The sequence below is a fragment of the Bos taurus genome, chromosome 4, assembly GCF_002263795.3.
Source record: "Bos taurus isolate L1 Dominette 01449 registration number 42190680 breed Hereford chromosome 4, ARS-UCD2.0, whole genome shotgun sequence".
NCBI lineage: Eukaryota > Metazoa > Chordata > Mammalia > Artiodactyla > Bovidae > Bos > Bos taurus.
Genome location: NC_037331.1, coordinates 30473593 through 30501258, shown reverse-complemented (window position 1 = coordinate 30501258; position 27666 = coordinate 30473593). Strand labels below are relative to the sequence as shown.

At 39.7% G+C, this 27666-nt stretch overlaps 1 protein-coding gene across 1 annotated transcript in view; it reads right to left on the bottom strand.

The window, feature by feature from the left end:
• Nucleotides 1–27666, bottom strand: part of DNAH11 (dynein axonemal heavy chain 11) — a 369205-nt gene that overhangs the window by 192411 nt on the left and 149128 nt on the right. Inside the window, 8 exon segments of the mRNA XM_059885820.1 lie at nucleotides 2606–2756; nucleotides 14123–14271; nucleotides 14733–14860; nucleotides 17360–17492; nucleotides 20132–20209; nucleotides 21035–21229; nucleotides 22499–22591; nucleotides 27503–27641. Coding sequence (XP_059741803.1) covers nucleotides 2606–2756; nucleotides 14123–14271; nucleotides 14733–14860; nucleotides 17360–17492; nucleotides 20132–20209; nucleotides 21035–21229; nucleotides 22499–22591; nucleotides 27503–27641 — 1066 coding nt within the window.

Below are 27666 nucleotides of genomic sequence, written 5' to 3'. Positions count from 1 at the left end.
ACACAGCACGGAAAGCTGTAACAAGGCGAGTGACGTGTGTGTGTCGCCCTCCCAATCCTGAGAGGCAGGGAAAATGGTAATATGGAAAATTGGTCCTGGCATAAGTTGGAAGTGTTTTTGAAAATTTAATTAGTTGAGCACCTGTCACATTTTCATTAGGAAAAAAAAAAAAACTTTATTGGAGGATAGTTGCTTTACAACCTGTCATTTTCTCAATCTCTCTCTTGATTTCCATTATTTTATATTGTGCTGTGCTTGCTACTTTAAAATAATCTTCTAATCAAATAAAATTCACCAATTTGTTGTCAAGAAAAATCATGTAAAACCCTGAGACTTTGCTATTCCTGAGTAGAAGCCATGTTGGTCTAAGCAACTGTTAAAATCAAAATGAAAAAGACTAAAAGGTGTCAAAATTATGCCATCCACTGACCTGAACGTGCTAAGAACTCGTACGAGTTTTCTATTTTCTCCCAAACACAGTACTTGGAAAACATTTTAAGCTCTGCACCAGCAATTAATATAATCACACCTTGGTGTATATTCTGAAAGAGTTAAACCACCTTAACAAATGCAAAGCAAGAAAGTTTCATATACTGGAAAACATAGTACATTAATTTCTTAAAGCGGCCTTTTAAAAGAATGAAATGATACCATTTACAGCTACATGGATGGACCTAGAGATTATTGTACTAAGTGAAGTTAGACAAAGAAAGGCACATATACGGCATCACTTACACATGGAATCTAAAGTACAACACACATGAACTTATCTATGAAGTGGAGACAGATTCATGGGCTTAGGGGACAGACTTGTGGTGGCCAAAGCGGGGGCGCAGTGGGAGGGATAGACTGGAGTTCAGGATCAGCAGATGCAAGCTGGTATATGTAGAATGGATGAACAACAAGGTCCTAATGTATAGCACACGGTGTGTGTATGTGTTAATTGCTCAGTCATGTTTGACTCTTTGAGACCCCATGGACTGTAGCCTGCCAGACTCCTCTGTCCATGGAATTCTCCAGGCAAGAATACTGGGGTGGGTTGCCATTTCCTTCTCCAGGGGATCTTCCTAACCTGGGGATCAAACCTGGGTCCTCTGCATTGCACACAGATTCTTTACCACCTGAGCCACCAGGGAAACCCCGCCAGGCTCCTCTGTCCATGGGGATTCTCCAGGCAAGAACACTGGAGTGGGTTGCCATGCCCTCCTCAACTCAATTACAGTAAAAAATAATCTAAGCAAGTTTCTTGTACACTCATTTTTGTCTTTATTTTTTTCCCTTATAAGCAGTCATAGCAAAGAGATGACTTTATGCAATAGCAGCCAGAAAGGAGTTAAGGATAAAACGCCATTTCTGAATACTACAAAAAAAGGAAGTGAGAGCAAAAATCATATTAATTCCTACTGACCTATTTTCACACTACTCTTAAATGAAAAAGTTCACACCACAGAGAAACACAAATATATAAGTCAACTTGAGAAAGAACACGATACTTGCTTTTTGCAAGTATTACACCAAAGGAAGTCTAATTAGGCTAACCACATAATTAATTCATTATGAATAAATTCAGACCTGCTTTCAGAAATAAATTATACCTCAGATAATTACTGGTGAAGACTATCGTTTACTTAATTGGTGTGCGAATTATCCAAAAACCTGAACTTTCTCTTATTATGCTTGTGACTTTCTAATTTAGCGTCAAACAAATTCTGTAATAGTAACTTCACAGTAACAAAGTACTTCAAAACCAATTTTGCTCCTAAAGAGAAACAAATAAAGGTTTCTAATTGTAAACCTTCTGTGAAGTTTTATACTTGTAAAGGCTGGGAGATCGTTTTTCCTCACACTGAGATTAAGATCACAACCTTCATTTCTGTGTGCCCTGCATTATCTTCATTTGCTGTCATGACAACGTATCATACATACTCTTCACTCTTAGCAGCTGTCTGACAATAAGGATCCGAAAAAAAAAAAACCTGTCCCTGAAATACTATGAACTCTTCATCTAGACTGGCCCGGACTTGAGGACTATTCTGGGGAGGGGGGAGTAAAGGAAGGGAGGAAAGAATGGGAGGTCTGTCAGGCCAGGTTGGGTAGGGGTTGGTTTTTCAGGTGATATTCAGTAGCTTTCTCTTACTCACTGGTCAAAATCTTTAATTGCATGAATTTATGGTTTTCAAAAAACACACTGAGCACCTTCTCTGGGCCAGCTGCTTAGGAAACAGAAAAATAAATGAAGCTGTTACAACCCTGTTCTTACTTCATGCAAATATATTTGGGAAAAACACAATGATGCAATGATACATTTGGCGCCTACTGAGTGCTTTGCATTATGGAAATCTCTGGAGATATACAAATGATAAAAGGTGGCTCCAGGGCTCTAGTTCACAGTCTACTCAGAGAAACAGACCACAAACCCAAATGGTCAAGGCACATGACAGGCATGTGATAGAGGGCTGCCAAAAGCACAGGGGGACGTGGGGGCTGGCGGGGTGTGGGGCAACCTAATCCTTCCAGAAACCACTTCATGATTTTGAACAAGAACTTCTTTTTTGATCAAACCAAATCAGGACTACTGTGTGAAACAGAGGTACCCAAGACAAACCTGCACCAGGCTGCTCTCTGGAATTGAAGTGATGGTTTTAAAGCTTGTTCTCAGCTTTTCCAAGCAGGCAGGAACGTATTTATCAAAAAGAATTGTTAAATTGGCCTTTTCTGACTGATGCCGCCTTCTGTCTATCCAACTGGCCACATACCTGAAAAAGAGCACAGAAAGGCTTTTATTGAGCATCAGGCTTGAAAAGCAGAAATTCACGTACTCAAAAGCTTCCCCCTTCAACACAGCTTGGTCCAATACTTCAGGGACATGTAGAGTGGGTTCACTCTATTTCTCAAATGGCAAATATTTTAAAATGACCCTTTATACACTTGTTTTAATGGCCACTTTTACCCAAATGAAAAGAATGTAAAAGAAACTACTAACGGCACTTAGAAACCCAACATAATAGAGGATAAGTAGGCCATTACTGAGCATTTATAAGGAAGTATAGTTTGTCATTTCCTAGAGCACTGAAACTATTTTCAGAGGGTAGGCTTTATTTATGAAAACAGCTTGGGGTTTTTCTTGATTAAAATTGGCGTCGATTTTTTAGTAATGAAAAATCAGTTACAAATAAAGAGGCGAAAATTTCATAGGGACCATTTCCAAGTCCCTCCAGCTCACTGGACTGAACGTAACTCTAACCTGAGAGCTGACAATGTGGCTCCTGTGTGTGTGCTCAGTTGCGTCCAACTGTCTACGGCCCCATGGACTGTAGCCCACCAGGCTCCTCTGCCCAAGGAATTTTCCAACCAAGAATAATGCAGTGGGGTGCCATTTCCTACTCTAGGGGATCTTCCTGACCCAGGGATCAAACCCTCATCTTCTGCTTGGCAGACAGATTCTTTATCACGAGCATCAACTGGGAAGCCAATGAGTGGCTCTACAATGGCATCTCACCCTTGGGTGCAGGCGCATAAATCTGAAGCTTGTAAAATGTCACTACTTACCTTCATATTTCTAACATTAATAAAATAATGTTTGTCAATAAAATGAAACATGACTTAGTTGCACCCACAGTAGTCTCTGGAAAGAAACTGTATGATATGACATGAGAAATAATTGCTCAAAGAGTTCTCATCAAACAAGAAACAGTGGTCACAAATCCATGTGGCTGCCACCAGAGACAGTGCAACCAGATCAATGACAGCTATACCTTATTTTAAGCAAATCAGATTGCATATTTTTAATATCAAAAGAAATTAAGGCAAAATGATTATCTCACAAAGGCTCCCTCTGATAATCGTAGGGCTTCATGATGGGGTTTTATTAAATATACAACTATCTATACACTATTGCTAGATTTATGAACTATCAACTATTACAACTTTTTCAGGTCAAAGAGGAATGATTTTCAGCTGAAGTTCAGTTGCATGATGGTAACTGAAAGGTCACTTCTGGTGCTCTCTGAGTTACATCCAGTGGGTGCCACAGAAGAGTGGAATAATGGAATACGGTTGCTAGGTACTCAGAATGAAAGCCACACCTACCCCTTAGCTACTCTTTTTATTCTACACACGCTGGCAGAACTGAAGTCTCAGTATCCAGAGCTTTTTTTGGTGGGGTGCAGGGGGAATTATTTAGGGAGATGCGGCTCTGAGTCAGACTGCCCGGATCTTTATCCTTCCTTTAACTCTGTTTCCCTGGGCAGGTTAGTTAATGTCTCTGTTTCTTAACTGGCAATGGAGATGATGATGACATGCTTTTCCTAGGGTTGCTCTGAGGAGCAAATGAGTTCTCATGTATTAAGTGCTTAGATTAATAACTGACATATAACAAATTTCCAATCAATGCTACTCATTAGCACAGAGTTGGTGTAATTGGGAGAACTGGGTTCAGATCCTGGTTTTGCCCCTCTGCGCATCTCCTAAAGGCAGCAGTGTCCCTCAGGGCAGGCAGTGCTCTGTTGGGTTTAAGATATTCTACCCCAGCTCCCCACCTCTGTCTTTGGTCTCTGTGGCGGCAGAAGGCTGTGCAGGGCTAACTAGGAGCTGCAGCCTCAACAAAGCCACAGAGGGGGAAATGGGCTTTGCACTTAGGTAATAGCTACTTCATTAACCCTCACTGGCAGTAGCCAAAGTCTCAAAGGGAAAGCCTACCAGGCCCAAGAGTAAATGATGCTGTTGTACAAATTATGTCCACAAAAATGAAAGTGAATTCAATCAAACCAGGAGATGTGGTAAGAGTTGAAACTGATTGGAGGCAAACAAACAAAAAAAGAAACAAAATGACCTCTGCTAGCAGTCAACCACAGCATATAGCACTGGAAGTTAAGGAAAAAAAGGGTCTATATTGTTAAATGTGGACATTTGAAAATACTATGTATAAATTACTGCTAAATTTAGTAAACATTAAAAGGCAGCAAATTATCTTCAGCAATGGAAAAACTGAAGCTATAGATCTATGCTATTGGCAATTCCTTCCACCCTATTTTTTAAAAGATGCTGTAGATTTGAATATGGCCAAATGAAACACACTGCTACCATACAAGTAAAAACATCATATATTTATTCCTTACCTACATATGAGTTCACCCACGTCACTGCCCCTGCCTCAGTAAATAGCTGCCTTAATGCAACAGATGCCTTAATGCATCACCTTAACGCTAATGTCTAGGTCACTAACAGAATCTTTGGCTCGTGGTGCCTGCAAATCTGTTCCATATAAGCACTTGTGTTGCGCCTCCTCCTTCTCCAGAAGTCTCATAGGTACATCACTCCTATAGGAACATCACAGGAAGTCTACAGCCCTGCAGTTGAGAAACTATAAAGGCAGCCAAAGTTTTCAGGCTTCTGAAGATATTATTTATTACTCTAAGTCTGGCATTGGGATCCCATCCTACAGCACAAGAGGAATTCAGAGCTCTCTATAGTTTGCCCCTCGTGGCAAGATTTTGGTTTTCTATCATTCATGGGGGCCTAGAAAACAGCAGAAGCTGAAAAGGACCTACAGATCAGCAGTGTACATCGATGACTTCTGAATCTGTGTGTTTACACGTACAAACAGAATCCAAAGATGAAAGGATGGGATTGTAGGGATAGAAGACTAAGATCATCCAATATGGGTGACTGAATGAGTGAGACAAAGGTAGAATATTTTCAACTAAATTATTAGAGAAATGCAAATCAGAAGTACAATGAGGTACCACCTCACACCACTCAGAATGGCCATCATTAAAAAGTCTACAAATAGCAAATGCTGGCAAGGATATGGAGAAAAGGGAATCTTTCTACATTATTGGTGGGAATGCAAATGGGTTCAACCACTATGGAAAATAATATGGAGGTTCCTCAAAAAAAACTAAAAATAGAATTGCCATATGATCCATCAATCCCACTCCTGGGCATATGTCAGGAAAAAACAAAATTTTGAAAAAAAATACACGCACCCCTATGTTCATAACAGCATGATTCACAATAGATAAGAAATGGAAACAAGCTAAAAGATCATCCACAGATGAATGGATAAAGAAGATGCAGTGTGTGAATACACACACACACACACACACACACACACACACAATGAACAGTACTTAACTGTTAAAAAAAAAAAAAAAGAAAGGAGGCCGTTTGAGGCAACATGGATGGACCTTAGAGGTTATTATACTAAGTGAAGTAAATCAGAAAGATAAAGACAAATATATGATATCACTGACATGTGGAATCTAAAATAGGACACAAGTGAACTTACCTATGAAACAGAAACAGACTCACAGACACAGAGAATGGGCTGGCTGCCAAGGGGGAAGGAGGGTGGGAGGCATGTTTGGGGTTGGCAGATGCAAACCATTATATGTGTGTGTGTGTGTGACTGAGTGACTTTGCTGTACACCTGAAACTAGCACAACACTATAAATCAACTGTACTTCAAAAAAATCAAGTTTTTAAAAGAAACATTTTCAACTAAAGTAATAGAGGGAAAAGTATGATCTGAAGCTGTGGCTCCCAAAAGTTATCTTCCAGGAATCAGACAAAATTTCAGAAATAGTCCTGCCTTTTCCTATCATTGTGCACAAGCTATGCAATACACATTTTGGTAGATCCCATTTTCAGTTATGCTCACTTTAAATAATTATAAATGAATTTAATTGTTCTCTGGTTTTCTCTGCATTTTATTCCTTTCTACTAGGAAAAATTCTCACTGATGATAATTTTTAGAAATTTACTTCTAATTTCTCTCAAGATCTCAACAGATGTAGGAGTCTTTCAGTAAACTTACTTAGAACTCAGAATTAAAATAGTATTTGATTCAGCTAGTCACTTACTGATATGATTTTAAGGATGTTGTTTGACTTGTCTTTAAAATGTGGACATAAAATTATGCATTTAAATAGCTCAGTGAATTTTAACAAAAAATGTTCTTAGCAGGTTAAGTAATAAGAGCAATCTATTTACTCCTCAGTTGGAACATAGTATTTCATAATCTCCTCTATCCAAAATATCAGTTTCCACATATGAATTAAGAAAATATATTTCGTAACTCTGGACACTAAAGGTTCTAGAAGCAATGACATACCAATGGCAATGAGCACTCTAGCATGGTATCTTGGATTCTAAATACTACTCCTTAGACAACTCCTGGCTCCTTAGAGAAATGGCCGAATGGAGTGTAGGGGAAGGAAAGTCTCAGATGAGCCAGAAGCATCTGGTTCAGCTAGAAAGCAAATATAAAAGAACATGGAAGGCGTTCCTGCTGGCAAAATTTAGGACAAATTGAGCATGCAAAAGAATACTGTTGGCAATGATTCATAATCTACTAGACTAAGATAAACAAGAACCCATGAATAGAAAATGACACTCCCCAAAAAGAAAAAGGAAGGGGGAAGAGAAAAAGGAGAGAGGAAGTGAGGAAAAAGAGTAGAAAGGAAGAATAGAAATAGTTTCTTTTTTACTAAAAAAATGTCACTTAATACACAGAGACAGAAAGGTGGACCCACTTTGCAACCACTCTGCAACTATCAGTCTTTGAAATATCTGGCTTCTTCTCTTCAAAGCTCTAAACATCATGAAATAAAAAGGTGGATAGATATTCTAGATTAAAGGAGAAGACAGAGATAAGTAAGTGCAATGCATGGTCCTTGTTTTGATGTTGGATTAAAAAAAAAAAAAAGCTACAGAGGAAATTCCCAGAGGCACTGGGAAATTTTGAAAAATCACTGTTTCGATAATATTATAACAAAGATAAATTTCTTAGGTATGTTTATTGGACTTATGTTCATGTAGGACCCACTCTAGTTCTTAGGGAGGAACTGTCAATGTCTCCAACTCATTTTCAGATAATTCAGCAAAAATAAAAGTAGACAATTTATGTCTGTCTCTGCCTTTGAGAGGGAGTGTATGTACAGCCAAAGAGAAAGTAAATTGGGTAAAATTGTAAAAATTGATAACTGCAGGAAAAGACTGCATGGTTATACAATGTACTACCTACCACCTTTTTAACTTTTTAAATATTTTTCAACACTTTCAAATTAAAGAGTTGGGGGAAACTGAGACCTTAGATATTGGCTTTGGAAATTACATTAATGATTATATTGATCTCAGAGATAATTATGGATTAAATGAGTCAATACATGTAAAGCTATCATATTTTTTAATATTATGACATTAAAGTAAGGTAATAAAGTATCTGATAATATGGTGTAAAAAAATACCCCTCCCAACTGAAATAGTCACTTTTTAATAGTACACTGAAACTTTCTGGCAGTAGGAGGTAAAAATGTAAAAATATCCTGTACAGAGGATGCCCACTATTACGGATAATGACCTGGATAGACCCTTTAGTCACACAAAGGAAAATGAAAATCTACCCATTGATCTTAATTAGAACCAAACCTCCATAAAAACAGAATCTAATGGTAAAGAGGGGTTTAACTTTCTCAAGAATGCAAATCAGGTGAATCTTCTGCCATCCTATGATCTCTGACATACTAGATGAAAGTCCTTCTTTGGGGATTTAGACAGCCTCTGTTAGCACAAACTCCATATGTTACTGAGACAATTACAGAGACCTTGGGAACCGTGAGATTTACTACTGAAATCAGACCACACCAGTGGGGGTGAGGGGTCTCATGAATGAAATGGGGTACCAGGACCACCTCTGCTCTCTGCATGGGAAGGTCAAGGGACACTGGAGATTCTCCTTCATCTAGTCCCCAATCAACAGAAATGGCCTAGGAGCCAGTCAAAATCCTAGCTGGAGAAAGCAGCTGTTAGTCCAAGAAGAACTCTCCATCTTAGACTTTAAAAATCAGTTCTTCCCCTAGCTTCAAAGAAACCTGAGTATGGCTCTACTTGACTGTTGAGTTAGAGGATGAGACTTTGAGTAAACAAATCAGGACACAGAAAAGTAGCCTGGAGAAGTGCATGAGTCAGGAGTCTGGCAGGGAACAGAAGTCATCCTTGAATCAGGATAATAGAGAAGGATCAATAAAAGGACTATTGGGAAAGGAAAGGGCTACCAGAACCTGGAAGTAAAGAATCTCATGGAGAGATTTAAGAGGAGTTTCTCAGGTTGCTCAGTGGGTAAAGAATCTGCCTGCAATGCAGGAGATGCAGGAGACACTGGTTCCATCCCTGGGTTGGGAAGATCCCCTGCAGGAAGGCATGGCAACCCACTCTAATATTCTTGCCTGGAGGATCCCATGGACAGAGGGGCCTGGTGGGCTATAGTCTATAGGGTCGCAAAGAGTTGGACACGACTGAACACATACGCACGCTGATGAAGGACAGTCATCCTGTTGTAGTCCTATGGGGAGGGAGCGGGAGGAATGAAGAGATCTCACTCTCCTTTCTCCCTCTCATTTCCTGTCAGTGCTCCCCATTGGTCAAACCAACCAGAAGCCAGAGGGCAAGGAACGTACTGATGTGGTCCACACAGGACAGCCACTGGGTGCACAGAGCAGGGTGGAGGGGTAAAGAGATCACCGACGCAAGAAGCATACCGTCACAGCACTGTTCACGCGCAGAGCGCAGATGTTTCCACAGCACAGAGTGGGAATACGAGAGAAGGTGACAAGGGACCACCAGAATAAATGATGAAAAGTGTAAGCATCTGAAAAGTAAGCAAGTGGGCACAATAAACTTGTTCTAAATCAAAGTATCACTGCTTTGTTCACATATGCATATTATATAAATATATATACACACACATATATGCTCACTAAAGATATACTGACACCTAAGTGCTCCACGTGAGCTTTTATTATTTATTCACTTAGTCAACAAATGTATGTATTTACATGTGCAAGCCATGAACGCGATGTCCAACTAAAAATGACAACTGCATAAAGGTGCTAATTTATTTTAGATTAGCCTAATTAATTAGCACTAAATTTAATCACTAATATTTTCTTCAAATAGTCAAATACAATTTTAGCTTTTTTAACATCTAAGATTAATAGTTCAGTTCAGTTGCTCAGTCATGTCTGACGCTTTGTGACCCCATGGACTGCAGCATGCTGAGCTTCCCTGCCCATCACCAACTCCCGAAGCTTGCTCAAACTCATGTCCATTGAGTCAGTGATGTCATCCAACCATCTCATCCTCAGTCGTCCCCTTCTCCTCCTACCTTCAATCTTTCCCAGTATCAGGGTCTTTTCCATAGAGCTGCTGAGTAGACGACCCACAAACTGCAGAACAATTATACCAAAGAAATTCTCGCACTGTTAGGAAAGTTCTTGGACCAACAACAGATTTCCCAACCTGGGGATCCAGCAAACGGGACAGAGAATCCCCAGGGAATTTGACTTTGGAGGCCAGTGGGACTGGATTACAGAACTTCCACACGACTAGGGAAACAACTCTTGGAGGGTAGAAATAAAACCTTGTATGCACCAGGAGCCAGGAGAAAGGACCAGTGTCCCCACAACAGACTGAGTCAGACTTGCCTGTGAGCCTTCAGGAGTCTCTGGTGGAGGTGTGGGTTAACAGTTTGGCCTCAGGCCAAACAACACAGAGGGAACACAACCCCGCCCATCAACAGAAAATTGGATTAAAGATTTACTGAGCATGGCCCAAACACCCTCTTCCAACAACACAAGAGAAGACTCTACACATGGACATCACCAGATGGTCAACACTGAAACCAGACTGATTATATTCTTTGTAGCCAAAGATGGAGAAGCTCAATACAGTCACAAAAACAAGAATAGGAACTGACTGTGGCTCAGATCATGAACTCCTTATTGCCAAATTCAGACTTAAACTGAAGAAAGTAGGGCAAACCACTAGATCATTCAAGTATGACCTAAATCAAATTCCTTACAATTATACAGTGGAAGTGAGAAAAAGATTTAAGGAACTAGATCTGATAGAGTGCCTGATGAACTATGGATGGAGGTTCATGACACTGTACAGGAGACAGGGTCAAGACCATCCCCAAGAAAAAGAAATGCAAAAAAGCAAAATGGCTGTCTGAGGAGGCCTTACAAATAGCTGAGAAAAGAAGAGAAGTGAAAAGCAAAGCAGAAAAGGAAAGCTATACTCATTTGAATGCAGAGTTCCCAAGAATAGCAAGGAGAGATAAGAAAGTCTTCCTCAGTGATCAATGCAAAGAAATAGAGGAAAACAATAGAATGAGAAAGACTAGAGATCTCTTCAAGAAAATTAGAGATACCAAGGGATTATTTCATGCAAAGATGGGCTCAATAAAGGACAGAAATGGTATGGCCCTAACAGAAGCAGAAGATATTAAGAAGAGGCAGGAAGAATACACAGAAAAACTGTACAAAAAAGATCTTCATGAGCCAGATAATCACGATGGTGTGATCACTGACCTAGAGCCAGACATCCTGGAATGTGAAGTCAAGTGGGCGTTAGGAAGCATCACTAGGAACAAAGCTAGTGGAGGTGATGGAATTCCAGCTGAGCTATTTCAAATCCTAAAAGCTGATGCTGTGTGAAAGTGCTGCACTCGATATGCCAGCAAATTTGGAAAATGTAGCAGTGGCCACAGGACTGGAAAAGGTCAGTATTCATTCCCATTCCAAAGAAAGACAATGCCAAAGAATGCTCCAACTACTGCACAATTGCACTCATCACACACACTAGTAAAGAAATGCTCAAAATTCTCCAAGCCAGGCTTCAACAATATGTGAACTGTGGACTTCCAGATGTTCAAGCTGGATTTAGAAAAGGCAGAGGAACCAGAGTTCAAATTGCCAACATCCGCTGGATCATCAAAAAAGCAAGAGAGTTCCAGAAAAACATCTATTTCTGCTTTATTGACTATGCCAAAGCCTTTGACTGTGTGGATCACCACAAACTATGGAAAAGTCTTCAAAAGATGGAAATATCAGACGACCTGACCTGCCTCCTCAAAAATCTGTATGCAGGTCAGGAAGCAACAGTTAGAACTGGACATGGAACAACAGACTCGTTCCCATAGGAAAAGGAGTACGTCAAGGCTGTATATCGTCACCCTGTTTATTTAACTTATATGCAGAGTACATCATGAGAAGTGCTGGGCTGGATGAAGCACAAGCTGGAATCAAGACTGCTGGGAGAAATACGAATAACCTGAGATATGCAGATGACACCATCCTTATGGCAGAAAGTAAAGAAGAACTAAAGAGCCTCTTGATGAAAGTGAAAGAGGAGAGTGAAAAAGCTGGCTTAAAGCTCAACATTCAGAAAAGTAAGATCATGGCATTCGGTCCCATCACTTCATGGCAAATAGATGGGAAAACAGTAGAAACAGTGGCTGACTTTATTTTTGGGGGGGGGCTCCAAAATCACTGCAGATGGTGTCTACTGCCATGAAATTAAAAGACACTTACTCCTTGGAAGGAAAGTTATGACCAACCTAGACAGCATATTAAAAAGCAGAGACGTTACTTTGCCAACAAAGGTCTATCTAGTCAAGGCTATGGTTTTTGCAGTAGTCATGTATGGATGTGAGAGTTGGACTATAAAGAAAGCTGAGTGCCGAAGAATTGATGCTTTTGAACTGTGATGTTGGAGAAGACTCTTAAGAGTCCCTTGGACTGCAAGGAGATCCAACCAGTCCACCCTAAAGGAGATCAGTCTGGGTGTTCACTGGAAGAACTGATGTTGAAGCTGAAACGCCAATATTTTGGCCAACTGATGCGAAGAACTGACTCATTTGAAGACCCTGATGCTGGGAAATATTGAAGGTGGGAGGAGAAGGGGACGACAGAGGATGAGGTGGTTGAATGGTATCACCGACTCAATGGACATGAGTTTGAGTAAACTTCAGGAGTTGGTGATGGACAGGGAGGCCTGGTGTGCTGCAGTCCATGGGGTTGCAGACAGTCGGACACGACTGAGCGACTGAAGTGAACTGAACTGAGCATGGCCCTGGCCATCAGAACAAGACCCAGTTTCCCCCACAGTCAGTTTCTTCCATCAGGAAGCTTCCATAAGCCTTTTATCCTTATTCATCAGAGGGCAAACAGAAAACCACAATCACAGAAAACCAACCAAACTGATCACATGGACCACAGCCTTGTCTAACTCAATGAAACTATGAGCCATATCACAGTAATTCAACTCTATGCCCCAAACACTAATGCCAAAGAAGCTGAAGTTGAATGATTCTATGAAGATTAATAAAAAGTTCACAAAACAACAAAAAACCCCAATAGTTAGATTAAAAAACAGGCAAAGGGCTGGAATAGTCACATCTCCACAGAAAATATACAAATGGCCAATGAACGCATGAAAAGATGTTCAACATGATTAATCATAAGAGAAACGTAAGTCAAAATTGGAATGCAATTCCACTTCACACCTATTAGGATGTTTCTATTATAAAATATAGAGAAAACCACAGGTGGTGGTGGGGTCATGCAGAAAGTGAAAGTCTAGTGCACTACTGATGGGAATGTCAAATGGTGCAGCCATAGTGGAAGACAGCATAGTGGTACCTCAAAAAATCTGAAATAGACTTGCTGTATGATCTCTAGCCATTCTGCTTGTGTGGGTACATATCAAAAACAATTGAAAGCTGGGACTCAAAGAGATTATGCCCATGTTCATAGAAGCATTATTTGCAACAGTCAAAAGGCTGAAGCAGCCCTAGTGTCTACAGAAGGATGAATGGATAAACAGTATGATATATATATATATATATATATATATATACACACACATATACATATACACACAGATTCCATTGGGTATATATTCCATTCAGCCTTAAAAAGAAAGGAAATTCTGGCACCTGCTGTACCATGAACAAACTTTGAAGACATTTCACTAAGTGAAATAAGCCCATCACAAAAATTACTATATGATTCCATTTGTAAGAAGTACCTAGAATATTCAAATTCATAGAGACAGATAGTAGAAAGGAGCTGGGGATGCTGGGAGGGGTACTGTTTAGTGACTATGGGGTTTCATTTTGGGAAGATGAAAAAGGTTCTGGAGACTGATGGTGATGATGGTTGTACTACAATGTGAATGTACTCAATGCCACTGAACTCTATACTTAAAATGGTTAAAATGGTAAATTTGACATCATGTATATTTTACCACAATTAAAAAAAAAAAAAGCCATACTCACGGATTCCAGCCTAAATCTTGTGGGTTCACATACAGAATACCAGCTCTGGAAACAGTAGCTGGGGTTGCAGTCCTCAAGTGATGAATCTCAAAGAGCAGCTTCATAGAGGGAGTCAGAGCTATGCGCTCATTGCTGGCCAGTGTCAGCACCTGGACAGAGCAGCACAGCACAAAAGCGGCCACTTCATTAGGGAGCAAAGGCAAGGCTGCTAACTTTTCACAACAGCAAGAAGTACCGCCCCCCGCCCTGCCCCCAGGAGAAGTGCCAAAGGCTACATATGAGCTCAGTGCCCAAGTTAGAAATGATCCCTGCCCGAGTGAGAAATGCAGTCTCAATAAAGATATCAGTTCATCCCCAGGGGAGCTCACTGACCCCTGAGGAACAAACTCATCAACGTGCACTTACTCATGCCAACTTTTAAACAACTATGGTAATTATCTAAATTTAAGACTTTCGTTTTAACGGTTTTAACATGAAAAGGCCTGAATACCATAAAAAATAAACTGTATTTAGAATCTGAAATATCACAATTTTAAATTGTCCTACTGAAACTCATGCAAGTATAAAGATCTCAGACCTGCATTTTACGATAAACAGTATTTCTGTTCACCTTGTTATCATCCATGACAGTGTTTAGTGATTCAATCCACATGGGATCGATATCACCATCCAGGACTATCCATTTAGGTCCATCATGCCTAAGATTTGCTTGTTCTCGCAGAATGGATGAAAACAGACCTGCAAGTTGAGAGTAAATAATCCTAATGTACAATGGGGTTGATTGCTGTTCCTTTCTAAAATAAATTTGTGTTAACTATACTGCAAGTTCTTTTATTCAGTAAGTTTGCACCTTATTCAGGTGGGCAAACAGCAATGTTTTTTGAGCCATACCTGGGCTCTCGAGATCACTAGGCAAGTTTCACTTCCATGAGAAGGCTGCTTAACATCTCACACTAAGCAGCCCCAAAGATCAAATAAAGTGCCTTCTTTGAAGAACATCTGTGGAGATGGCAAATAGATGGGGAAACCGTGGAAACAGTGGCTGACTTTATTTTTTGGGCTCCAAAATCACGGCAGATGGTGACTGCAGCCATGATATTAAAAGATGCTTACTCCTTGGAAGGAAAGTTATGACCAACCTAGATAGCATATTCAAAAGCAGAGACATTACTTTGCCAACAAAGGTCCGTCTAGTCAAGGCTATGGTTTTTCCAGTGGTCACGTATGGATGTGAGAGTTGGACTATAAAGAAAGCTAAGCACCAAAGAACTGATGCTTTTGAACTGTGGTGTTGGAGAAGACTCTTGAGAGTCCCTTGGACTGCAAGGAGATCCAACCAGTCTATCCTAATGGAGATCAGTCCTGAGTGTTCATTGGAAGGACTGATGCTGAAGCTGAAACTTCAATACTTTGGCCACCTGATGCAAAGAGTTGACTCATTTGAAAATACCCTGATGCTGGGAAAGATCGAGGGCAGGAGGAGAAGGGGACGACAGAGGATGAGATGGTTGGATGGCATCACCGACTGGATGGACATGGGTTTGGGTAGACTCCGGGAGTTGGTGATGGACAGGGAGGCCTGGCGTGCTGCAGTTCACGGGGTCGCAAAGAGTCGGACACGACTGAGTGACTGAACTGGCTGACTGACAGCAGGTGATGTACATGCAACTCAGATGTTATACAAGTGAAAACAGTATCCTTTTTTTTTTCATGCACATATATTCAGTATCTATTTTGGGCCAAATATTAGCTTATTCCACCTTTATCAGTTTTTCTATAACATTATTCAAGAGAGATCATTATAAACTATTCAGAAGTGTGATACATTTCTTTGAGAAATTCATTTACTGGCATTGAAAGACTATTATCTCACAAGATGTAAAGATAAAACATTTTAAATTCACAGTCTTTCTTGCTATGTTGCTGCTGAGTGTTCAAAACTCAAGTATGTAATACTACAGTGAAAAAAAAAAACTGTACTGAGGCATGTATGTAGAAGGTTTTGTTTCCTGTGAAGTATCTCGTGCAAAGAAGAGTGACAGTCAAAACAGAACCTGCCGTTGTAATTCACAAAAATGTCAGCAACGCTTCTAATGGACAATGATTTGAAAGGCTTCCCGATATTTTCAGAATAAACAAATTATTATTCCCTTCCTGCTACAGTCTTTAAAAAAAGCTAGAAAGCTTAAGAGAGTACATTTTGATTGTCCCACAATTAAGGAAGCAGTGTGTACATATTAGGAAGGATAATGATGAAGTCGGCTTCTTTGATAGGGTCATCAGGAAGGTCTTCTTTGATGAGATATGTGACCCGACATTCCAGTAATGTAAGGGAGCAAGCCATGGCAGCATCCGCACTGCTGCAGACAGTGGGGACAGCAAGTGCAAAGGCCCATGGTGGGAAGATGCTCGGCAATCTGGGGCAAGAGCAAGGAGGCCTGAGCATATGTGCAAGTAAAAGGCAAAGAACAAGAAATGAGGTCAGATGGGGAAGGGGGACTCCATCACATAGAACCCTGTAGGCTTTGGATAAGGGCTGGATCCTAATGCTGATGAAGCACACTGGAAACTTCAAGCAGAGAAGTAACATTTTGAAGAGCCTCTGTCTACTGCATGGAAAATGAGCTTTTCGGAGACCCATGAGGTGTGACCCACTGTTGGTGGTCTGGACTTACGTGGAAGCTGCAGAGGAGGTGAGAAGTACTGGAATACAACACATAACGTTAAAGGTGAAGCCTAGAGAATTTGCTGTGAGGTTGAATGTATGGTGGGAAAGAACTCAAGGATGATGACAAGGTTAGTGCACTTACGGAAATGAGAACGTAAGAACTTATCTTAACAAAAAAAGGAATCTGCTCGTCTGCAAAAATGGTTTCAGGACAAGAAACATGTTCCAAGGACTTTGGAACTTAGTGTCCCGCATCAGGTACTGCATAAATATTTCTTGAAGTATTTGTGTTGACTTTTCCGGTTTACAGGGAGCGCAGACATAAATAATGGGGGATAAAATACACAGCTTTGTGCATGAACCTGCTGAATGCTAATCAACCACTTATTAAATCTGGGTTTAATTTATAGGTTATAAATGCTGTTGTGAGCTGCTCTATTTCCAATAACGCCAACCCATAAACATTAAATCTACAGCCATGATTAAAATTGGCTTGAACTAAGAAATGATTTTCTGGATTTAAAAAAAAAAGAATTTTTTAGCACTTCCAAAGGGGAAATACTACTTGCCGTCTTTCCATTCTCGGGTAGCATGGTGTATGAAACCGAAGAGTTCATCTGTTGTCACAGCTTTGGGGTTTAAGTCATTCCAAATGGGTTTCTGTTTCATGTTAACATATGTTCGGTTTAATGTTCTCAAAATCTAGGGGAGAAAAGGAAAAAAGCTAAGAAAACTAATACTAATGTAAGCCAAATGAAAAGCAAAAGATTTCTGCAGGGTTTTCCTTACGCATTATATCTTCCTATATATCCTGAGTGCACTGAGAATGGGAAAACATTTTCATGTGTGTGTTTTCATTCCCATCTTGGAAACTTTAATCCTACAATCCCTGAGGATCAGTTCACCTGATTCTTTCAACAATGTAGACTAGAGAAAGTCATCATCAACTGAGATTTTTAACCATCTGTGCAAAGTAAAGGCCTGTACATGTTATTCCTGTGCATGATGTTAACATCCGCTCTGCCTATATTATTTAGATGGTTCTTAAAATTTAGCCTGCATCCAAAGTGCATAAAAGGTATTAAAACAGACTAAAAGACCCAGTCTCAGAGTTTCTAATTTAGTAGGTCTCAGATAGGCCTGATCTGAGTTCTAACAAGGTCTGAGGTGATGCCTATGAGGCTTGTCTAGCTGTACTGTGAGAACTGGTGACCTAGAGCAGTAAGTTCTCAACAGGAGACTATCTTGACCTGAGGGAGGAGGACGTGCTGCTGGGCTTCTTGTGGGCAGAGGCCAGGGATGCTGCTCAATATTCTGCAATGACAGGCCGGCCCCCAAGACAAAGACTTAGCAGATCCAAATGTCAATGGTGCTGAAGCTGGGCAACTCTGATCTAGGTAATTGAGGACAAGAAGCGTTGAGGCTAGGAATTCACAGAATAGATGCTTAACGTCGTTTTGCTGTTCAGTCGCTCAGTGTCCGACTCTTTTCAACCCCATGGTCTGCAGTATGCCAGGCTTTCCTGTCCTTCACTATCTCCTGGAGTTTGCTCAAACTCATGTCCATTGACTCAGTCATGCCATCCAACTTCCCCATCCTCTGTTGTCCCTTCTCCTCCAGCCTTCAGTCATTCCCAGCATCAGCGTCTTTTCCAGTGAGTCGGCTCTCTGTATCAGGTGGTCAAAGTAGTGAAGCTTTAGCTTCAGCATTTCAGTCTTTCCAATGAATATTCAGGGTTGATTTCCTTCAGGATGGACGGTTGGATCTCCTTGAAGTCCAAGGGACTCTCAAGTGTCTTCTCCAACACCACAGTTCAAAAGCATCAATTCTTCGGTGCTCAGCCTTCTTCATGGTCCAACTCTCACATCCATACATGACTACTGGAAAAACCATAGCTTTGACTATATGGACCTTTGTTGGCAAACTGATGTCTCTGCTTTTTAATATGCCTAGGTTTGTCATAGTTTTCCTTCCAAGGAGCAAGCGTCTTTAAATTTCATGGCTGCAGTCACTGTCCACAGTGATTTTGGAGACCGAGAAAATAAAATCTGCACTTAATACTTATCTGTTTAACGAACTGATGCCTTAAGCCAAGTATCTAGCCAACTATCCTTTTTGCTCACAGGGGTTTAAAGGGCTGACAAACAATTGCCAAATACTTAGAATACTATGTTGCTAAATAGTATGGCCCCAAGTTTTGGTGCTCTAGTTCTATCAGCTTAAGTAAAGGTTGAATAGAACAGAAACAGAATCAGTGAAGACTGGATGAAAGAAATTGAATGTCTTAGGAATATTAAGCTTCTATTTTTAGAAACCATTAATCTACTGAAAATGATAGAATTTAATTTTATCCTTCCTTTCACCATAGCCCATATCTGAAACTTACTCTAACAAAATAATTACAGGTCTATCAGTTATCTACTTTAATATTTCAAATATTACATTTTTCACTAGAAAAAAGCCCTATCCCGGGCCTCCCTTTCCAAGCGTACCACTTTGAGTTCTGATCTAAACATTGGCAAGTTCTGTAGACATCCACGCCCTGAAGCCTCATGTGCGCACGACACTTATTTTTAGTCTCCCGTTACTAAATACGTTTCTACCCAAGCACCCTCAATGAAAACACATGCAGTTCTGCCTATACCATCTGCCAAGCAAAAAAGTATGTTTCCAGGACTCTAAGACCAAACAAAATCAAGCAGTGAACTAAAAATGGGGATAACAGCAGCCGTGGACTCTCATCATTGTACGGAGTAAACCACACATCGTGCACCTGGCACGGCACATAACAGGTGCCTCACAGACGTGGCTTCTGCTTCCTCCGTTGCTTTTCAAGTTCTGCTTTGGCCTCTAGAGAGTGACACTGAAGAAAACTATTTGGGTTTTTCTCAGTGATATGGGAAGGAGAAACTAGGATAACTTGGAAAAGATCAGAAAATAGTTTTGACAAATGTGGGTAGGGAAAAACCAATCTTGTAATCTGGGTATCTTATTCTAGAGTCTCTCAATATATCTACTTTGGATAAAAGAATTCAGGTATATTACTGAAAGATGCGTAAGACAGGCGGGCATACATCTAAATGTGTGAATAGGATGCTATCTCACGTGGAAAGCCCAGTCTTCCTTCATTTACTTTCCTTGAGTGCAGTGTTCTACTAATTCCTCTTTCCTTGTCCTCATTATAAAGAAAAAGAATATCAACTGATCAGAGAGCAATACAGAGTCTCAGATTCTAACATCAAATTATGAGCAAATTCACTGAAGGGAACTCTCAAGTAGGACTGAATGTCGGCCCCACGCTTATGCCAGTTTTGTTCAAGGCTCACAGGTGTTTACCATACCTTACTCTTCCCTGTGCCTGCATTTCCAACGACGAAGACAGAGTGTCGCACAGCCAACAGCTCCTCAAGCTGAACAACCTACAGACCGAACAACCAGACACTAGTTTCCTTTAAAAAAAAAATCTACCCATTTTTGCCAAGTTCTTTTCTTACAACTCAAGCCAGACCCCACCAGCAGCATTATATTCCGGGAAAATTCAGAGATAACAAGTGCAAAGTATAGTTTCTCCCAGATCTCCCAATGTAGAATATGAGGATGAGAATGAAGAACAACCATTAGTTAATGAGTCACGGGCACAGGCAGAAGTGACGTATGGAAGTACTTGGTACATGGCAGGACTGAGTCTGAAAATCAGTAACATTCATGAACTGTGACCAGAAACAGTATACGGCTAATATCATCTATACCTAATCACATATCCTCTGAAGCATCGAAAACAGATGCCCTTTATGTATTTTAACACTCATGTATATTCACTATATGCCAAATGAGCAAGCACATGCACAAGCCTTTGAGAAGTCAAATGATGTCATACATATGGACGTTTCTCCCCGCTTATAAACATGTGCTAATGATTTTATTACTTCTACCCTTTCTTAAGATGGAGAGAAAAGATAGCAAAATTAATTTTTGCTGCACATCAAGATAAACTAATGAAAAGTCTGTTCATATTGAAAACCATGACTTAATCATATCTGTATATGTTCACCTTCTCAAAAATGGGACAATATTTATATTTACTTTACTAAAGACTTCCATATTAGAATGCTGTAAAGTATGTATCAAGAGCATCTTAAGGTCAGTGGAATATGTAAGGTGATGTTTTGGCTGAGTATCACATCACTGCAGTTATGGGCATTGAATATCCCAAGGGCTGCGTGACAAGGGAACTCTCCTTTTACTTTGAGGATGAAGCTTTCCTCAGGCTGCAGGCGGAGCTCCACAGTGGACTGCCTGACCATCTGTTCAAAGTGGGGTGCTCTCCTCCGGGGCACATCCAAGGATGGAAACAGGTCACCAATGAGGCCCAAAAACGCAGAGGTGTCATCAGTCACTATTTTAGGCATATTGAAGTCCCTTAATGCTCTCATGAGTACCTAGAAAGGAAGACAGAAAAGTTTTCATAAAAAAGCTGATACGAGATCTAATAAGCACATCAACAGCTAAAGGTGTTATTTTTAATTTTCATATCTATTTCATGAGATAGATCCTGTTCTCTATTAGAATGGCATTCTATCTACAGGGAGGGTAACTGCTTACAAGGTCACGTATCAGAACAGGAGAGAACTCTGCTCATACCATGGGTAACCTCAGACTAAAGCCAGCCAAGGGGCCCTGTCCCTTCCTTTATAATGTCTGGATCTTAAGACAAGGTCTGAGATGCTTCTCTCTGAAATCCTCAAACTCCAGGATATAAATTCACCAGTCCCATCAGATCATTTTATTCAAAATACTCTGAAAATCTCAGAATGATCAATTCCACCCATTTTTAGCTTGGGTTTTCGTTCTGTATTGGTTGAAAACCAAAGACAGCTTTAGATATTAAAAGCAGTAATTTGAACATCAGGATGACTTTCACACAAAGAGGTAAGTGTCCCAACAAAAATAAAAATATAGCAAGAAAACAAACAAATGACAATCTTGACCCAATCATGAATTGTGACTGAGGGGAAGAGAAAGATTGGAAAAAAAAAAAAGTAGAAATTCACAGGATAAATATCCCTTAACGTGAAAAGAAACTCAAAGGAATAGACCTTTTTTCAAAATTGCAAGACATACTGCATCTACACAAAGGCTGTATATCAATTACTCTCACCACTTGTTTAATAGAGAAAAATGCACAATGTGGATGTTATTGTTTTTCCCCATGAAGGAGACTGGAACATCCCCTTGTTTCTCTAAATAACCAGTTAAGTATTTCACTGGTGTCGGGCAAGCATCCTTCCTGTTGCTTTCTTCCTGTCCATCCCATGAAATGAACATACTTTCTTCCATTAGATTATGTCTTCATTGACATTTTTAGGATTAATATCCCAACTCAATAAGATTTTCTAAATGCTCCTCAGAGAAAATCAAACAGCGATTACTGAATTATTTATGACTGTTCAAATACTTTTTGTGGCTGGTATTTCAAAAGCACTTATAAAATCACATTTTCTTTCATAGATTCATATCCTTTTACTCCAAAATTCTTGTGGTCTTGTATAACGCAAGAAATGTCAGTCCTTAAAATAGCCTGTATTAAAAATAGATGTGATCCTTTTTTAAAGTTGTGATATGTATAACCCACCATCCATACATACACTTTTCTTTGTATGAAGCCATTTAGTTATTCACTCAACAAAATCATATTAGCACTGCAGTACCTGATCTTCAGGTCTATTTTTATCTCCTCGTTTCAGGGAGCCAGCTACAACCAAGACAGATTTAATAGCACGGAGTCCCCAATCATAATGATCCTAAAATCAAAACACAGATACATTCTTTCAAAAATTTTATGAGGGACTCAGATTTCCATTCCAGAAGAGCTTAAGCCTAAAAGAATTCACTTAAACACGTGTCTTGACAATGTAAAGTAATATTTTTATCCCCTCCTTGAAATTTAAAAAATCATGTCCCTTCACTGTCCGGCTTCTTTTGCCCGATTCTCTGCCTCTGTCAGCAAATCTCTTCTTTCCATGGTGTTTAGCTGCAGTATTCGCCCAAGGCTCCACCTACCTGCCTCCCTCTGTTCTCTCAATAAACTTGCCAACTCAGGGGTACAATTACTCCCATGTTTTACCTCCAACCACAAGCACACTCCTCTTGTCCACCTGGAGCCCTGCTATTCTATCTCCTCCTGGCCCTGGATCTCTAATCTCCCTCATTACTCTCTCTCTACAAAAAAATTTTATTGGAGTACAGTTGATTTACAATGTTGTGTTAGTTTCAAGCATACAACAGAATGACTTAATTACACATATACATGTATCTACTCTTTTTAAGATTATTTTCCCATATAGATCATTACAGAGTATTGAGTAGAGTTTCCTGTGTGTACTTATTCGGTGGCTCAGTGGTAAAGAATCTGCCTGCAGTGCAGAAGACTCAGGTTTGATCCCTGTGTGGGGAAGATCCTCTGGAGAAGGAAATGGTGACTCACTCCAGTGGAAAATCCCATGGACAGAGGAGCCTGGCGAGCTACTCTCCATGGGATCACAAAGAGTTGGACATGACTCAGCAATTAAACAACAACAACACACAGCAGGTCCTTATTAGTTACCTATTTTATATGCAGTACCTATTTTATATGTAGTAGCATATATATATTGGAGAAGGAAATGGCAACCCACTCCAGTGTTTTTGCCTGGAGAATCCCAGGGACGGGGGAGCCTGGTGGGCTGCTGTCTATGGGGTCGCACAGAGTCGGACACGACTGAAGTGACTCAGCAGCAGCAGCAGCAGCAGCATATATATGGAGAAGGCAATGGCAACCCACTCCAGGACTCTTGCCTGGAAAATCCCATGGACAGAGGAGCCTGGTAGGCTTCAGTCCATGGGGTCTCGAAGAGTCAGACATGACTGAGCGACTTCACTTTTACTTTTCACTTTCATGCACTGGAGAAGGAAATGGCAACCCACTCCAGTGTTCTTGCCTGGAGAATCCCAGGGACGGCAGAACCTGGTGGGCTGCCATCTATGGGGTTGCACAGAGTTGGACACGACTGAAGTGACTTAGCAGTAGCAGCATATATATGTCAATCCCAGTCTTCCAATTTATCCATCCGGCCACCTTACCCCCTGGTAGCTCTAAGTTTGTTTTCTATATCTGTAACTTTATTTCTATTTTGTAGATAAGTTCATTTGAACCCTTTTTTAGATTCCACATATAAGTTATATAATGTTACCTGCAGGTAAAGAGGGGAGGAGGGATAAATTGGGAGACTGAGATAGACATATACACTACTGTATATAAAACAGATAACTAATAAGGACCTACTGTACAGCCCAGAGAACTCTACACAATACTCTACACAATATATGGGAAAAGAATCTAAAAAGGAGTGGATATAACAGATTCATTTTGCTGTACACCTGAAATCAACACAACATTGTAAACCAACTTTACCCCAATAAAATATTTTTAAAATACGTTCAATGATTAAACTGATACCTCTTTGAAACTTTTACATTGTCTCTGCCCAAGATTTCTTCACAGGCTCCGAGCTCCTGGAGCACAGACCCCGTGTTGATTTTTTGCCTTCTAGGCCCTAGCGTGGTGCACTGCACAGAGCAGGGGCCTCAGGGAAGACATTCTGCATCAACTGAGAGGTTGTGTATAAACGGCCTTCTATCTACAACCACACAGAAACAGCCCTTCTCTCTAATGTCTCCTGGCTATGCCTGAGGTAAAGTCATTTAACTTTCCAAGTCTTACTATCATCATCTATGAAAAGGCAGATGGAAGTATTCACCCACGTTACAAGGTTGTTGGAAGTAAACCAGTCATTGCCTTGTGAGCAGTGGAGCAACACATGTAAGTATAAACATGCCCTTCAATCCATTAGTAGATAATAAAATCGTTGTAGTGGGTCTTAACCATCATTTTTGTTGGTATTAAAATAGAAAATAATGCAATGGAAAATACCACAGTGCACTGCAAACAGTAACGGTACGAAGTGCTTGGTGAAGATTTCTCTTTCGGTTGTTATCTGGGTGCGTGTGTGTATGCGCATATGTGTATACTGAGTCTCCACAGAAAAAAGTATGTCTTACTGTGGGTCACAGCAAAAATCATTTCAAAGCCACTGATATAGAAAGAACTAGGGCTTGGGGAGGGAAGGAAGGGGGAAGAGCCAACATTTGGAGGCCACAAGAGATTGGGGAGGGGGTAACTCACTGCAGTAAAACTATTAAAGAAGAGAATGTATGAAAGATAGAAAGATACTAGTACTTGACAGCAGTACTATTTACAATAACAAATACAGGAAGCAGACTGACTATCCACTGACAGAAGAGTGGATAAAGAAGATGTGTACATACATTTATATAATGGAATACTTCAGCCATAAAAAATAATGAAATAATGCCATTTGCAGCAACATGTATGGTCTTAGAGATTATCATACTAAGTGAAGTAACTCAAAGAAAAACAAATCTCACAGGATGTCATTTACCTGTTGAATCTAAAATATGACACAAACAAACTTATTTATAAAGCAGAAACAGACTCACAGACATAGAAAACAAACCTACAGTTACCAAAGGGAAAGGGGTGGAGGGGGAAGTGTAAATTAGGAGTTGAGATTAGCAGACACAAATTACTACATATCAAACAGATAAGCAACAAAGTCCTACTGTAGTACAGACAACTATAATCAACATCCTTTAATAACCTATAATGGAAAAAATATGAAAAAGATTACATATACACGTGTGTGTGCTTGTCTGTATAACTGAATCACTTCTGTACAGCAGTAACTCAACACTGTAAATCAACTATATTTCAATTTTTTTTTTAAAGGCGACTTGATGAAACGCCTAAACATTTAAACAGTGCAAACAAGTGTTAAAATAATTTTCACCATTTTCATTATGTTATTCCTTTGGTCAAAAATGTCCACTGATGTTTCTAAAATTCATTCCTACAGCTTAGAAAACTATCAGGACTGTGTCCCTAACTCAGCTTTTCTGTCCTGGATGAATTTCTTCCCCCTCATTTCCTCCCTGAGGCTTCTCTTCCCCCTCATTTCCTCCCTGAGGCTTCTCTGAGTTGGAAAACTCTTTCCTTGCCTGTTCTGCCTTTACTCCCAGCATCTTCCTCCTGTAACTGGCTGCTGGTGTCCTAGAAAGGAATAGAAAGGACTGAATTCAAATCATGTTCCCACCACTTACTACTCATGAGCTTCAGATAGGGAATTGACTCAGTTTCCTCATCTGAAGCTCATAGTGTTTTCATCAAGATAATAAAGATAACACATGGTCCCTGTTCTGTAAATACTGATTCCTTTTTTTTGAAACTATGATACGTTTTTTTCATCCTCCATTTCTTTCTAAATTTCATGTCATGTGTACTAAATCTCCTAAATAGATCTTTTTAAGACAGAAATCTGAGTGTTTCATTTGTTCTGTGTTTACCTCCATCAGCAGCAGCAATAAATTCATTACCTGAGTACAGTAAATGCTCACTAAATGTTTAAGTATGGTACTGGGAATGCAGTATGATTGTGACTACATGTATCCTGGATCCAGTAACACTGCTTTCTTCTGATGCTTTTCCATTATAAAACTAAAATGGTTTCATTGAAAAAAATACATATATCATTACAAACAATAAGGAAAAATTCTAAAATACAATCTTATTACCCAGAAAGAAATGTTAAAAGTCACAATGTATTTTCCAGTCACTTTATACATAAAACACACAATATAACTTATAAAACACACTCGAGTTATAGATCACATCTACAGTTTGGTATACTACTTCACTTCATATAACACTGTCATCAACATTTTCCACACGCATTTGCCTCTCAGATTTTAAATTTCATCCCAACAATGGGTAATTTTACATGAGTGTATCTGACAGTATAAGTAAGTGTATGGCTGTAACTGTGATATTTTAATACTTTTTAATATATTAATATTTTAATATATTAAATATTTTAATACTTAATACTTATACCCTGAAAAACCTGCAAAATAACGTCACTAGGAATTAACAAAAGGTCACCAAAAGACTGAAGTTAAAGGTGACCACAAAGCTAAATTTAAAAATGGTGATGCTCATATAGATGCCATTTTTTTAAACCCATCAGCAGATTCAATGAAACAGCAAGAAGCTACTGACTGGAGAATAAAGTATACATTAATTTGGCCCATTTCAGAGACTAGGGAATTGCAGAGCAAAAATAAACACAAAAAAACAACTCTACCTTCAAAGAAAGAACAACCAACAAAATGAGAAACTCTAACATTTCTTGAGGGTTCTTCAGAAAATCAGCTTTCCCTGGGTCTTATGAACACTCCCACCATCTTTGCCTGGACAATATCATTCCCACCAAGAAAGAGAGGCATCATAAAACTCATATCTAATTATAGCACTGATTACATTTAAAAACAATCACATTTGTTTTTTGTGTTGATAAAACTTTGATAACACAAAAAGCCCATTGATAAAAGCCCATTGATAAAACTCAAATTTGTCTCATGTGTTTAATTTTTTTTAAATGAAGAACTGTAAAGCATAGATTTTCAAAATTTAAGGGAAAATATAAAATTATTCTTAAATGTCTAACTGTAATATCAGTGATAAATTACCCAGCATCCATACTTCAGAAGTTGTTTTAATGGGGTGTAACAACCGGGAAAAAGCAACAAAAGACCCTCACCTGCTTGGACAGGAGCTCCTGGCAGAGTGTGTACAATGTGATAAATTTGCAGGCTAATGAGCGTGCATCCACAAAACCCTCAGCAACTAACAGGATTTCACAGATTAGCTCGATGTCTGGGGCCACCATGGCACAGGGTCTACAAAGTAAATATGAAATTTTGT